This window comes from Gobio gobio (genome assembly GCF_949357685.1).
Source record: "Gobio gobio genome assembly, chromosome: 4".
Lineage (NCBI taxonomy): Eukaryota > Metazoa > Chordata > Actinopteri > Cypriniformes > Gobionidae > Gobio > Gobio gobio.
Window position 1 is genome coordinate 57,576,926 of NC_137100.1, and position 16,968 is coordinate 57,593,893.

Genomic DNA, 16,968 nt, shown 5'->3' on the forward strand with positions numbered 1-16,968 from the left:
ACATTTTGCACATATAATATTGCAAAGCATAAAGCTACTTCATTTATTTAAGAAAAAAATATTCAAGAATTTAAACGCAAATGAAAACAGTAACAAAAATACCATACTAGGCCTACATTAAATTAATTCATACAGGTTTGGAACAACTTGAGGGTGGGTAAATGATGACAGAATTTTCATATTTGGGTGAACTATCCCTTTAAAACCCTTCAGGTTAATTTTATCGACAACATTAACTTCACAAAAGCATATCATTACATTTACCATATTTGGTAGTTGGATATGAGTGATACGTTGAGGTATAATAGGCACAATGTAGAGTAAAGAGGAGCTTCTGGATAACATGGTCTAACATTGTGAACCTGATCAACCTGCAAGACTCGACTATTTGGGGAACCTTGCATGTGAAATGTGTGTGTGTCTCTTTAAGAGCGCAGGTAAAGGGTGTGGTCAAACAGCGATTTCAAAGTTTCCGGGAAAGAACCGCAAGTAAACAGCCGGACAGGTTGAACATAGGCATGAATCAAACGTAAAACATAATACACCGGATTCAAACCCCTAAAGCGAATTTAGAACGGACACGATTTTATCCTAATAATATTTTTGGTTATTTATGTAATTCATACAGAAGGTTTTGATGCGTTTTGCGCGAAACAAAAGGAAACTCATTCGAATTTGCAAAGGAAGATATTTTATCCCATAATCTGATGGGGCATCCTGACAATCCTACAATGACAATATCTGCAATAGTTCTATATCTGCTTCTTCTCTCACATCAAACAGGTGAGTTGGCAAGTACATTTATTCTGGTTTTATTTAAATAGACATTGAGATATTATTATTATTTACATTGCACTCTTGGGGATTATAGTTAGTAGGATACTAGTAGGGTAGTACCCTACTACGTTTTGGTAATATTTTGTAAGTGAAACCATGGCACTTAATGATATTTACATGGTACCTCAGATCAAGTGTTTATATATTGTTTATAATTGTACCATATAAAAAAAACAAAGAAAAAAACCAAAAACATGGTATTACCATAGTACTTTTGCTGCATATTTGTAAGCGATCACACTAAACCACATTGTATGTGTCATTCTTCCTGTAGTGTCAGAGGAGCAGGTGCGGCAGTATGTTATCGGAGAGAAAGGCATGAATACTACACTACAGTGTCTTGACCAGCCAGTTAATGCGTCTTCAGTTCTTTATCATTGGAAGAAAGATGGAGCTGTTGTTGCCACCCAAAACCCTTCGAATCCATCCAAGCATCTTTCCATTTTGAGCAATGGTTCTCTGAGGATCAGTGGCCTTCAGTTTATTGATAATGGCCTGTATACATGTGAATCCCAAACAAAGGGTGGCAGCTCATGGCAAACTCACTCAAACATCCAGCTTCAAATTGCCGGTATGGTGTTATAGATATCTAAAATCATACTAATGTGACAATGCAAAGCTTTGATATGCAATAGATGTCTCTAGTTTCTGTCCGACTTCAAACAGGTTTTTCTGGTTTAACTGCTATGCATGAACCAAGAAAACCACCATCATGTGACTGAGATGTGTAGGATAGCCACCAAACATAACGACTAACTGTAATCACAAGTAATCAGTCTAGTTCTTTTGAACATTTTAAAGAGTACAGCAACAACAGGAAATACATAAACCATACATTACCTCTCAACAGTTTAGTAAAGAGATGAATACTTGTATTCAGCAAGGAGGCATTAAATTGATCAAAAGTAGCCATAAAGACATTTATAGTGTTGGGAAAAATCTATTTAAAATAAATGTTAATCCTAAAAAAAGCATAATCATTTCCGCAAAAATATTAAGCAGCACATCTGTTTTCAGCCTTGATACTAACAATAATAAATGTCTCTTGAGCAGCAAATCAGCATATTAGAATGATTTCTGAAGGATCATGTGACACTGAAGACTGTATATGAGTAATGATGCTCAAAATTCAGCGTTTGCAGCATAGGAATAAATTACATTTTACAATACATTAAAATATTAAACAATTTTTTTAAATGTAATAATATTTTACTAATATTTTTGATGAAATAAATATAGCCTTGGTGCGCATATGAGACTTCTTTCAAAAACGTAAAAAAATCCTACCAGCCCCAAACTTTTGAATGGAAAAGTGGAAAGTTAAACTAGGTTCATTTGTTATGTAATATTTTAAGAGCTTCTGTTAATCCTGAAGTCCTAAAGAACAGTTTCTGATGATTGAAATGAGACGTGGTTTGTGAGAGTCAAATTCATTTTTATTAACATTTGTGCTTTTGATTTATATTTCAGATGGTCCCACTAGCATATCACTGGACATAAGACCAGCAACTCCTCTAAAGAATGGAACAGTATTTGTCATTAAAAGTTCAGATGTGTATTTTAATTGCTCCAGTGAGTCTTATCCCTCACAAAACCTGACATGGACAGTTGAAAATTTGGCGCAGGATAATCCTGACAAGGCGTCTGGGAGCGAATCTGCCCTTGAGTTCTCCATAAGCAAAATCCAGCCACAAGATCAAGGGATGTACACCTGTACATCCCAGAATACACTCTCCATGACAACTGTGAACAAGAGCCAGGAAATCCTAGTTTACTGTATGTTTTGGAAAAGTACTTTTATAAATGGTTCTTTGCAGCAACTCTATTTGCCTCTTTCAGTTTACCTTGAGAATGTTAAAATCATGCCAGAATATTTTCAGGAGTCATTTCCTGATTTACTTTCTTTGTTAGATTTGTGATATATAGGCTTTAATTGTCTCTAATGCCTTTTTCAGATGCTTCAGAGAGGCATCCGGAGTGCAGTTGGGAGCTGGCAAATGAGCCATCAGATGTCTTGTTCATATGCACCTGGCATGGAGGTTATCCTGTCCCCACTCTGCACTGGGATGAGGTCTTCGAAAAATCTGTAATAGCCAAGGGTCCCATGATTAACTCCACATACCAGGAGACAGAAAGTTTGGAGATTAATGTGAATAGGTATATATTGCATGATAAAGAGGAAGTGAAGTGTACTGGGCATCACGTGACTGGAGTGGAGAAATCCTGCTCTTTTAAACTTGGTAAGACCATTTTTCTATTTCTAAAATGAAAAATATGAACCAGATATGTTTTCATGAGATTTACCTACTATACTTAAAGGGATTACTCACCCTCTCATGTCGTTCCAAACCCAAAAAATATTTTAAATGTAAGCTTTCTGTACCTCCATTGACAGCTACGCAACTAGCAGCAGAAGCTCAAATGTGCTGCATAACACAAGAATGAACCTCATTGGTTCTTGAGGAAGCTCAAACGGGCTGTGTAACGCGAGAATGAATCTCATTGGTTCTTGCAGAAGCTCAAACGTGCTGTGTAACACACAAGAATGAACCTCATTGGTTCTTGCGGAAGCTCAAACGGGCTGTGTAACACAAGAATGGACCTCATTGGTTCTTGCGGAAGCTCAAACATGCTGTGTATCACAAGAATGAACCTCATTGGTTCTTGCGGAAGCTCAAACGGGCTGTGTAACACAAGAATGGACCTCATTGGTTCTTGAGGAAGCTCAAACGGGCTGTGTAACACAAGAATGAACCTCATTGGTTCTTGCGGAAGCTCAAACGGGCTGTGTAACACAAGAATGGACCTCATTGGTTCTTGAGGAAGCTCAAACGGGCTGTGTAACACAAGAATGAACCTCATTGGTTCTTGAGGAAGCTCAAACGGGCTGTGTAACACAAGAATGAACCTCATTGGTTCTTGCGGAAGCTCAAACGGGCTGTGTAACACAAGAATGGACCTCATTGGTTCTTGAGGAAGCTCAAACGGGCTGTGTAACACAAGAATGGACCTCATTGGTTCTTGCAGAAGCTCAAACATGCTGTGTATCACAAGAATGGACCTCATTGGTTCTTGCGGAAGCTCAAACATGCTGTGTAACACAAGAATGAACCTCATTGGTTCTTGAGGAAGCTCCAATGGGCTGTGTAACACAAGAATGAACCTCATTGGTTCTTGAGGAAGCTCCAATGGGCTGTGTAACACAAGAATGAACCTCATTGGTTCTTGAGGAAGCTCCAATGGGCTGTGTAACACAAGAATGAACCTCATTGGTTCTTGAGGAAGCTCCAATGGGCTGTGTAACACAAGAATGAACCTCATTGGTTCTTGAGGAAGCTCCAATGGGCTGTGTAACACGAGAATTAACCTCATTGGTTCTTGCAGAAGCTCAAACATGCTGTGTAACACAAGAATGAACCTCATTGGTTCTTGAGGAAGCTCCAATGGGCTGTGTAACACGAGAATTAACCTCATTGGTTCTTGCAGAAGCTCAAACATGCTGCGTAACACACAAGAATGAACCTCATTGGTTCTTGAGGAAGCTCAAACGGGCTGCGTAACACGAGAATTAACCTCATTGGTTCTTGCAGAAGCTCAAACATGTTGTGTAACACAAGAATGAACCTCATTGGTTCTTGAGGAAGCTCAAACGGGCTGTGTAACGCGAGAATGAATCTCATTGGTTCTTGAGGAAGCTCCAATGGGCTGTGTAACACAAGAATGAACCTCATTGGTTCTTGAGGAAGCTCAAACGTGTTGTGTAACACGAGAATGAACCTCATTGGTTCTCGCACATCAAATGAACATGCTTGAGCTTCCGTTTACCACTGATGTGTGCATTTATGAATGTTTATTTGTGAATAAAAGCCTAAATTCAATCTGTTCATCATATTAGTGATTGAGTCTCTTCAGAAAATGTGTACTAAACCGCTCAATTCATATGGACTAGTTTTATGATCTCTTTATGAACTTTGTTCAAAGTGTCAAAGTGATAGTTACATAGATTGCTAATGGAGGGACATAAATTGAAATAATCAAATCAAAAATATCTTCATTTGTGTTTTGAAGATGAATGAAAGTCTTATGAGTTTGGAACGACATGAGCGTGAGTAATTAATGAAAGAATACATTTTTTTGGGTGAACTAACCCTTTAATGAAAGCCTTCCCTGTTTTATTTGACCTTTCTCCATGTAATGACTTTAAAGTGGCCTTAATGTCAGCAGAGTACAAGTTAGCTGGTGCTGCTGCCATCATTGTTAAATTCTTTGACTAAGCAAAAAAATATTGGCTGAAAGCTGAAATATTGAAGATGGTGCCTTTTAGTTTTTTAATTTGCATTTCCTTTTACGCACAATACCATTAAAATGTTGGGACATCTTAATGGTTGTGTGCGTAAAAGGAAATGCAAATTAAAAAACTAAAAGGCACCATTTTCAGCTTTCTACCAATATTTCAATATTTCAGCTTTCAACCAATATTTTTTTGTCAGTCATATTTAGTTAAAAAAAAAAAAAAATAATAATACTTTTATTCATTAAGGATATACATTCTCAATGTATGTCCTAAATGTTCAAATAAATGCTGTTCTTATGAACTTTTATTTATCAAAGAGTCCTGAAAAAGGTATAATAAAAAATAAATGACATTTTATAATATATTAAAATAGATTTTTTTTTAAATTTTTAATAACATTTCACAATATTACTGTTTTTAATATGTAAAATAATTGGCTATCAAGTTTTTTTATCAAATAATTTCAGCCTTATTTAGCATTAAATACTTCAATTTCAAAAAATATTTAAAAATGTTCCACCTCAAAATTAAAACCTAGTGTATTTCCCCTGAGATTTTTTTTTTCTAATATGCAGTCCGGTTTTTACCTAAAAGTCAAATTGCAATTTTGTTTGACTGGGCCGACATAACCAATGGCGTGATGGACTGCATGTATGTCCAAAGAATCTTTAAAACAGTATGTGCTATCCCATTTAGTGCCACAAATGTTTCTTGATCTTTATACATTCCCAGAATATTATAGTTTGTGTTTTTGCTTATCATCCTCTTTTTTTTCTTCTTCCAACTGCATCTGCAGCTGAATTGAAACCATTATTTTTGATGTGTCTTCCAGCGATTCCGTATCCTGAAGGAGACCCCCTGGTATTCGCTCTGGAGGGCAGTAATATCACCCTCATCTGTACTGAGACCCAATCTCTCCCACCAGCTAAGACTGTCTGGAAGAAAATGGACGATGTCATCAACAACACCTTGAAATACATTGTGTCTGATGATAAACCCACATACCATCTCACTATAATCAATGTAACAAAGGACGATGAAGGGATCTACTACTGCTACAGTGAAAACCCTCTTGCTGCAAGAGAGCTGGAAGTGGTTCTAAATGTGAGGAGTAAGTTACAACCTTGAATGTTTCGCCATACTTTTATATATTTCATATATTTAATTAATAATTATCCTAGTATCCTTAACTATCCTTTTATCCTAGTTAAAACATGTCCAGATCACATTTGAAATCAACTTCAACAGAAATTGATAAAGGATAATGAAATTTAACTTATTTTTATACTATTCATATTTTTGCATTGTAGCACTATTTTCATGGAAAGAACATATTTCCCCTCAAATTTATATATAAATATATATATATATATATATATATAATACATTTACGCCCCATATGCAACAAACTGCGATGTACTGTGTATTCTGACACCATTCTATCAGAACCAGCATTAACTTGCTGACCACACGGACCAGCCTTCGCTCCCCACGTGCATCAATGAGCCTTGGCCGCCCATGACCCTGTCGCCGGTTCACCAGTGTTCCTTCCTTGGACCACTTTTGATAGATACTGACCACTGCAGACTGGGAACACCCCACAAGAGCTGCAGTTTTGGTGATTCTCTGACCCAGTCTTCACAATTTGGCCCTTGTCAAACGTGCTCAAATCCTTACGCTTGCCCATTTTTCCCGCTTCTAACACATCGACTTTGAGGACAAAATGTTAATTTGCTGCCTAATATATCCCACCCACTAACAGGTGCCATGATGAAGGGACGATCAGTGTTATTCACTTCACCTGTCAGTAGTCATAATATTATGCCTTAACAGTGTGTGTATATATACAGTTGGGAGAACCATTATTTGATACACTACTGATTTTGCAGGTTTTCCTACTTACAAGGCATGTAGAGGTCTGTAATTTTTTATCATAGGTACACTTGAACTGTGAGAGACGGAATCTAAAAATCCAGAAAATCACATTGTATGATTTTTAAATAATTAATTTGCATTTTATTGCATGACATAAGTATTTGATCACCTACCAACCAGTAAGAATTCCGGCTCTCACAGACCTGTTAGTTTTTCTTTAAGAAGCCCTCCTGTTCTCCACTCATTACCTGTATTAACTGCACTTGTTTGAACTTGTTACCTATATAAAAGACACCTGTCCACACACTCAATCAAACAGACTCCAACCTCTCCACAATGGCCAAGACCAGAGAGCTGTGTAAGGACATCAGGGATAAAATTGTTGACCTGCACAAGGCTGGGATGGGCTACAGGACAATAGGCAAGCAGCTTGGTGAAAAGGCAACAACTGTTGCCGCAATTATTAGAAAATGGAAGGAGTTCAAGATGGCGGTCAATCTCCCTCAGTCTGGGGCACCATGCAAGATCTCACCTCGTGGGGCATCAATGATAATTAGGAAGGTGAGGGATCAGCCCAGAACTTCACGGCAGGACCTGGTCAATGACCTGAAGAGAGCTGGGACCACAGTCTCAAAGAAAACCATTAGTAACACACTACGCCGTCATGGATTAAAATCCTGCAGCGCACACAAGGTCCCCCTGCTCAAGCCAGCGCATGTCCAGGCCCATCTGAAGTTTGCCAATGACCATCTGGATGATCCAGAGGAGGAATGGGAGAAGGTTATGTGGTCTGCTGAGACAAAAATAGAGCTTTTTGGTCTAAACTCCACTCGTCGTGTTTGGAGGAAGAAGAAGGATGAGGTCAACCCCAAGAACACCATCCCAACCGTGAAGCATGGTGGTGGAAACATCATTCTTTGGGGATGCTTTTCTGCAAAGGGTCAGGACGACTGCACCGTATTGAGGGGAGGATGACCGGGGCCATGTATCGCGAGATCTTGGCCAACAACCTCTTTCCCTCAGTAAGAGCATTGAAGATGGGTCATGGCTTGGTCTTCCAGCATGACAACGACCCGAAACACACAGCCAGGGCAACTAAGGAGTGGCTCCGTAAGAAGCATCTCAAGTTCCTGGAGGGGCCTAGCCAGTCTTCAGAGCTGAACCCAATAGAAAATCTTTGGAGGGAGCTGAAAGTCCGTATTGCCCAGCGACAGCCCCGAAACCTGAAGGATCTGGAGAAGGTCTGTATGGAGGAGTGGGCCAAAATCTCTGCTTCAGTGTGTGCAAACCTGGTCAAGAACTAAAGGAAACGTAACAGGTTTCTGTACCAAATATTAAGTTCTGCTTTTCTGATGTATCAAATACGTATGTCATGCAATAAAATGCAAATTAATAACTTAAAAATCATACAATGTGATTTTCTGTGATTCCATCACTCACAGTTGAAGAGTACCTATGATAAAAATTACAGACTTCTACATGGTTTGTAAGTGGGCAAACCTGCAAAATCGGCAGTGTATAAAATTCTTGTTCTCCCCACTGTATGTGTATATATATATATATATGTATATGTGTATATATATATATATATATATATGTGTGTATGTACATGGGCAACAAACTTCCATGTTAAATGCGATTAATTGCAAATTAATCAATTTGACAACACTAATATTATTGCATTAATTGAACATTACCTTCTTTGCATTATGGTAGAATTTGGGGGGAAATTACATGAAAATATCTTAATAGCCCTAACAACAGGCTTAATTTTCCATAAGAAAAATGACCCAGACATGTTCTTGCCAGGATTTGTGAGGTTAATGCAGATGTAGGATGATTTCAGTTGTTTAAGAATGAGACGCATGCTTAAAATAATACATCAGAGCTCAGATCCGGAGATACTTCAAATACTAAAGCTATGACACCTGTGCATGAATGTGACCAGACAAGATGTTTCTGACATTGCTCTGTAATACCTCTCCTTTTCCCCTAAAAGTATCACACAACTTCCCCCACATAAATGTCTTTCCTTTCTAAGAAAATAAGTTTTAGGCTATGTACATTTTAACAGCATTTAATCTTTATTCTCAGCCTCTGCAGGTAATGGAGGGGCCATAGTTGGCATCTTTGTCTCCATTTTGGTAATGATGATAGGAATCGTTGTCGGCGTGACCGTATATACGAAGCGTGATAGAATTTGCATTGGTAAGGATTTTTGCATACTGATACCTATATAAAGATGCTTTAATGAAGATTCTTCATATAGATGTTTTTCTTTTATTATTTTTCAGGTTTAGGATTTAGGTAAGTAAAACCACAGAAAATGACTGCAAAACATTGATTAATAATCATAGTAATGACAGCAGTAAATCTAAGTTTAGTGTTTTCCCACATACTGTACGTCTTGTGCCAGTAAGGATGTGTAAAGCTGAGGCATTATAATATTTTTTTTCTAGTCCTTTAGATGATGACAGAGGGGATATACTGAGTTTAGTGGACTCCGATGAAGAAGAGGAGATTTTCCACGATTCTGTTCCACAACTCCCTCCGCTGACAAACGGACATGCGACCACACTCGTAGAGATTCACATAATACCATCCAGTAAGTCAATGGCTTCCTGAATATTTTTCAGACTCTTTTGTGTTTTAAAAAAAAGGAATTGACACTGTTAAGGTGATGATATAAGGGCAACTTTTTTGGGCAACGTTGCCGAACGATGTTGCTTGGGCACTTTCCTATTGAGAAAGGGCAACAAATTTCTATCAGGATACTTTAGATCGGTTGTCGGCCCTATATCTCACCTGGTTGCCTGTTGACTGCAACATTGCCCAGAAACATTGCTCAAAAAGTTGCTCTGTGTATCATCACCTTTAAGCCGAAACATTATGGCCACAGGTGAAACGAATATCGTTGATCATCATCTAATGAGGCCACATATTAAGGTCTGGGTAGATCAAAGGTGCGTTCCATTTGATCGTAAATGGACTGCGAAGGGGACTTCACAGGGTATTTCGCCATCTTAAGTGAGATTCCAATCCAAAGGGAGCGAAAATGTTCAGTTTGGGGTACTCCGAACGGCGTAGGGAAGAAGGGAACATCGACACATCACTTCACAGGAAGTGGAGAGTGAAAATCACCCAACTGTCATTGCGCGTCGCATCACCTGTCTGAACTAACGATGAAGCAGAGCCGTTGGAAGAGTTTTTAAACAGCTCTGCGATGGAGGAGTTTACTTATGCATTTGAATATTCATAGTTATTATACAAACTAAAGTATTTATGAATGGTTATGGCAATAACGGTTACATTCGCATATTATATTTTATGAGTATGTAAACAAATTAAAAGTTGAGGGCTGTCATTGTTTATATTTTACTTTATTTATCTCAGGAATGTTTACTATGCTGCTGCGTGTGGGAAAGAAAGCTCTGAGACCGCTACAAAGACCATTGATTAAGAATACATTTATACATAGTGTTGGGGTAACGGCTTTGGACCCAGGACCAGTAGTGAAAAATGAAGACCAAGAGTGAGGAGTTAAATTAATTAAAGAAAAATTTACTGAAGAATAGTTTGCAGTTTCATCAGCAGAAGCCAGCTTCAAGTCTCACAAGGAGTTCGTAGGCCGCGCTCCCTCTACCAGCCTACCCGCCTCCGCCTATCGTACATACAATTTCTGAACAGTTATACTGTTTTCAAGGTCTAATCACGTCATTACTGCAAGTTGAATGATTCTGATTGGCTCAGAGAAAATGTACAGTCACTGTAAATTTCCACACAAGGATAGATAGCAGAGCATATCACTAAACTAGGTAAACTAGTTGTCGCCCCTTCACTTTGGTCATTGTTGCAGTGGCGGCTGGTCAATAGAGGGCGCTGGGGCGCCGCCCCCATCAAAATTCCAGAAATATACATGTATACAAAAATTAATAAATTATATAAAAGTGAAATAAAAATAAAATAAAATAGTTTACTCATACGATGTGCTGGCTGTTAGTAAGAGCCTCAGCATTGAATAAAAACTGTCTTTGATGGGTTAACTATTTTATATGTTCTTCAATATGTTTCATGCGGTTTCATGCGTGAGGGACGCCGGACAAATGGATGTCTATCTGAGTACAAAAATATACGGGCAGCATGTGACCTGAAGCTGGTCTCTAATTGGTTCTTAAAGATCCTCCTCCGGACGCAGGTCGTTGCGTCCCTGGCGAATCAGAATTGGATGCGTGTTATTTTATCCAATCTGATTGGTTCTCGTCACCTGTCATTCAACTTTACACTCTTGGCCACTAAAGCGAAAGTGCACGGGCGACACCGTCACTCCGACTCTGCCAAAACCTTATTAGGATGATCACTTTTGTAGAGATGGCAGCAGTTAAACCAAATTCTTTCACAAGGCGTTCGTTGGAAGAAAACAAAATGATAAAGGATCCCGAACCGGACCAACGCGATTTACAAATCCAGCAGCAGGCCAGTGACAGAGGACGCAGCTGCACTCGGAGTTTCACGCGCTAGTTATGAGAAACGTAGGTGGCTGGCTGGATGTGTTGTTAGCAATGCCCTTGATTGCTTTCCCTGTCTTTTATTTCGAAGTGTCGGTTCTGAAGTTTTGTGGACAACAACGGGGGTAAGAGACCTCAAATATCTAACTGAACAATGCAAACGTCATGACACTACTGAGATGACTGACTTTGATCAGAGAGTCATTGAGAAATTTGCTGGCCAGAAAGAAAGGAGAGCAAAATTTATGTTCAAGTAGTCAACATGCTAGTCTGTTGTTGCTGTTCTCTTTTGTTTTTCCTTTCCTCATTCAATTATATGTGGGAAATGAATGTGTAAAAAGATAAAAGTGAAGACACTGTTTTGCATCTTGATAGAGTTGGAGGTGTGTGAAATCAAGTGTGTTCTGAAATCAAGTGTTTTTGTTTTTGTGTTTTATATATATATAAATAAAACTAATAGACAATATTTCGATTACATTTGTAGATGCATACTGTGTGTTTTGTAAATGTATATTATATGGTTTTAAATTTGAAAGTAAATTATGTTATATCATAATCTGCGCGACCCTGTCGTTGCGTTCCAAATAAGCGATTATTGTCAGCGAAGTCCACTTCAACTGATATACCGCGCTCAGGGAGTAGGGAGAAGTGAACATTGCATACGGACCCTGTCGAATGGAACGCACCTCAAATGAAAACAATCAGCTCTGGTAATCAATGTGTTGGGCCCTGTTTACACCTGGTATTAAGATGCCTTTGGTGGCAGACACATTCCCGTTTACACCTGGTGTTTTAATCCGTCTCTTTTAGAGATGCTCCGATCAGCATTTTTGGGGCCGATCACCGATTACCGATCACCAAGATCATGATCTGCCGATTGTCGATCACTGCCGATCACAGAATGGCAGGGGAATGGGAATCTTTTATCTATAATCTTGCAGAGTTTGCACCATTTGTAGAAATGAAACTAACTCTAAATTAACTGTATTGAGAAAAAAAACTGTAGAAATAGGCTAGAGTCAAGATCTTGAAGAACCACCAAGTGTTTATTTTAGAAAATGAGATAACTTAAGGCTACTGTAGGCCATCTTTCCCAAATAAATGTATATAATTATCTCACCTAAATATTTGATCATGCAGTGCATTTTTGTTTTTAAAGACAAATTTTCAGGTAGGTCTAACACTAGTATTGAGATAAGAAATACTAAAGACTTTTAATAAGAAATCAAATGTAAATTTATATTGGTCTTCCCTGAATAAATTAAATTAGATTAATCCTTACACTTAAGGTTGCAAAAGTTAGTCATTCAAGAGCAGTGAGTGTCATAAAGGTTCATCAAACAACACAAGACAGAGAAACTCAGAGACAGCAGCAGTTTATTCGACAGCTGTCACTTTAAGAGCGAACACGGATACGGTTACATGCAGTTGCACAAACGTTCACTCGCGAGTCACGACGGGGTTTACGTGCATACTCGTCAAGACGTTAATTTAGTACAATCATTTGTGTGTATCTGACCATTTCACCGCAATTTGTTCTCGCAAGCTTTTTGTGAGATGGCCTGTGTGTGTGTGTGTGTGTGTGTGTGTGTGTGTGTGTGTGTGTGTGTGTGTGGGCGCGCGCTCACGGTCTGGAGAGCGCGCGAGTCCTGAGCGGTTTGAACCATAGACCGTAAGTTTGAACACTGGCAAGACTAAAATAAATGCAAATGATAAACTTTAGTGACGATGCGACACTGCCTCGATTGTGCAAGTGGCAAATCCTGTCAGCAGTGGCAAATCCTGTCAACTGTGCAGCTTGATTTAAGTGCAGATGCGATGATATGAAGCCATTTGAGCATTTTGAAAGGGAGAGAGAGCGCGAAGTTTGTGAACTTACGCAGTCATTTGAAAACTTTCTGTGAGACGTAAGTTATTTAATAGAAATATGAATTGTACCTCACCTTCAGCATTATAATTATTTTACCCGCGCTGGAAAGAGAATGAGACGGTGTCGCTGCATATCATGCCCTAGCTCTCACGGCAGGTGCTGGTTTTATGTGTCAGCATGAGATCGGCCTTTTTAGAGACCGCCGATCAATCATCCCAAAGCGATTATCGACCGATCGAGATCGGATGCCGATCAATCGGAGCACCCCTAGTCTCTTTTGTCCTCCTTCAACCACTTCTGTCCTGATTTCTTTGAGGAGAGGGTCTATGGGCATGTAAATGCATGGGATTTTTCAGATCTAATGGACTAAATAAGCTTGTGCAATTTACATATGAATGTGACCAGAGTCATTTGAAAAACACATGTAAAGCAGTAGCTTTCGTTTCTGTCGACAGCCGCAAGACAGACCACGCCAAACACTTTGAGTGTGTGTTAGAAATCAGGAATGGTGTGAGAACATTGTGCTTGGTACGTTTTCAAAACAAACTTGGGTCTCCAGCCAACAGTTTATATCCTGTCTGGCTAGTGCGCTTCCCATAATGTTTACACATTAGGTCAGTATGCGGAGAGTAGACAGTCCGGTCAAATGTGTTTTCGACTACCTCTGAAAGTGGACAAGCTCAAAAGCTTAAAACCTTTTTTACACATGTATTTATTGTCATTCACTTGTAATCCAATCGACCAAAACGCATCTTAATACCAGGTGTAAAGATGGCCTTGGATGCAGGAGAAATGGGTAGGAATAAAGATCTGAGCGACTTTTGACAAGGGCAAAATTGTAATGGAATGGCGACTGGGTCAGAGTATCTCTGAAACGTCAAGACTTGTGTGTTGCTCCCAGTTATTAGTGGTGAGAAATTACCAGTAATGGTCAGAGGAGAGACAAACCACTAACTGTCTATTTAGTCTTTTTAGTACTTTGACCCATCCTCAAACACCGTAGTTGTAGCTGAGGCCTGGAAGAGTTTGTTTTGTGATGTTGACATGTTGAAAAGGTGCTGTTTTCTGAGCTGCGAAAGCAAACCCACATTGCATGCACTTCCGAAGGACTCCAACGCCATTGTTCGTATCACTGTATCACTCCGGAGCTGAAATTCAGATATGGTAATGGGTGTTTCGTTTCATTTTGACACAAAATGTAAGCCATAGACCAATCACAACAGACTGAACCATCTGACCAATCAGAGCAGAGTAGGCTCTCTGAAAGGCCGATTAGAGACAGATTTCTTTATCAGATTTACTTTATTTTTCAGACAATGTGCGATAGGTGATGTGCGATGTATATTATGAGAAAATTAAAATGGTTTTTGATATTGGATTGCATGAGACCTTCAAAACAAAATTAGGAACATTTAAAAAAAAAATTTAATTGCTTATCAGAGTCAAGCATCAAAATCAGCATAACATTCTCAGAGAATATATAGTTATTCTCGGCTCGAAAATATACCATGTTTACTATTGATGATGAATTTTATATCCTTTGTACTTTCTGATTTGCTGAAACAAATCTTTATGTTTACTTTATAGCTGATCATGACGATAATGCAGACAATACGGAACACACCGATCAAGCTCATCCAGATCAAACCGAAGCAGTACATCAGTCAGCAGACTGGTAATGACCAGAATATACAGAAAATCAATCCTTCAAATTTATGAACTGTATTAAATTATTATTATTTTTATTTTTTTGTGTGTGATATTATACTTGTATAATATTCTAGTGATCTGTGTAAAGAACTTTTTAAATTTTTAAAGAGGCCCTGTCTTTATTTTCAGTATTAGTTTTTAATATACTGGCTTCAAATAGTGAAATTAAAACTTTTACTACTTCATACTAAAGTATGTCCGTGAACTGTTACAGAATGCTGTTGTTAAGGAATTGGTTTTGAATGATTGCTTTCCATAAAAATGTATAGGTGAATACTGTATGTCTGGGTCATATTTCATGGCATAATAATAAAAAAAACTTAATTATTGGAAGCCTATTTTGTACCATTTCAAGTTTTACATTGTGAAATTTTACATTGGTCTTTTGAATTTAGCTTTTTTTTTTTTTTTTCATGTCATTACATTGTTTAGAGCACAAGAAACAAATGGATTTTTTTATTTTATTACATTTTATTCATATGTTATGCTATGTCCTTGTAAGAGGCCACCGGGACTTGGTGTAAAAAAAATAAAATTACATGAAATTACATTTATTGGCAAGAACAATGTGATTTTTTTTCATTCACCAATCAAATTTTCAGGTTTCAGAATTTTTTTTGAACCAAACTTTTTTTTTATTTTTAAAGATGCTTCTCAACTATGTTGTGAAAGATATAATGGAATGAATTGATATACCATTTTACTTAATGCAATATGTGGGTAAAATGGTCATACATGGGTTTTCCCATTCAATGCAATGTATCTACACACTGTATCTAATTTGCATATTAATGTATTCTTGGAGCAACATGTAATGAAAAAAGAAGTGTAATAATGGGAGTAATAGTTGGCAACATTTTCACAATAATATCTAATATTTTATAGGAACATTGATGTCATTTCTTTCCATATTCACTTGTTGTGTCTCCCAACAAGGACATCCAGACTTAAAACTGAAAAAACACACACACACACACACGAAAAAGTATGTGAACTGCTTGCCGAATCTGTGAAAATGGGAATAATTTGAACTAAATAAGAGGGATCATACAAAATGCATGTTATTTGAAACTGTGAAAACTTCTGAACAGGATGAAGATGTCCACATTTGTCATATTTTGTTTAAATATAATTTTTTTTTCATTTAGTACTGCCCTTCAGAAGCAACAGAAGATACTTGCATGTTTCCTGGAAGACAAATTAAGTACAATTTACCTTGATTTTCAAATTCAATAGGTTTTCACCCCCGGCTTTTAATGCGTTGTGTTTCCTTCTGAAGCATCAGTGAATGTTTGAACCTTTTTTAATAGTTGTGTTTGAGTCCCTCAATTGTCCTCAGTGTGAAAAGATGGATCTTAAAATCATTCAGTCATTGCTGGAGAGGGTTCAAAAATGAAAAAGAGGCTGGAAAACTGAAGAATGTGCAGGACCTGGAGGATTTTTCTGAAGAACATTGGGCAGTTTAACTGCTCAGGACAAACAAGGGACTCGTGAACAACCATCACAAAACAAAAAAACAGCCGTGGATCATCCAGGGAACGACACACAGCACTGAGAATCAATGGTTCAGAAACTTTGTATCAGGGTTATTTTAATAAATTCAGCTATTTTTTTGTCTTGTGGACAATATGTAAACATTTTTTATGTAAAATATCTTATTCAGGACAGTACTAGATAAAAAAATAACATGCATTTTGTATGATCCCTCTCATTTAGTTAAAATTATTCCCATTTTCACAGATTCTGCAAGCGGTTCACATACTTTTTCATGCCACTGTATATATATATACATATTATACACACACACACACACACACACACACACACACACACACACACACACACACACACACACACACACACACACACACACACAC

General features: G+C 38.0%; 1 protein-coding gene across 1 annotated transcript; it reads left to right on the plus strand.

The window, feature by feature from the left end:
• Nucleotides 1-477: 477 nt before the first annotated feature.
• Nucleotides 478-15,613, plus strand: vsig10 (V-set and immunoglobulin domain containing 10). Its single transcript, XM_079814010.1, has 9 exons — nt 478-783; nt 1,112-1,408; nt 2,308-2,613; nt 2,793-3,077; nt 5,964-6,242; nt 9,101-9,214; nt 9,301-9,313; nt 9,466-9,611; nt 14,969-15,613. Exons 1-9 carry the CDS (start codon nt 708-710, stop codon nt 15,058-15,060), a joined length of 1,608 nt encoding a protein of 535 aa, XP_079670136.1. The 5' UTR covers nt 478-707; the 3' UTR covers nt 15,061-15,613.
• The last annotated feature ends 1,355 nt before the right edge of the window (nt 15,614-16,968 follow it).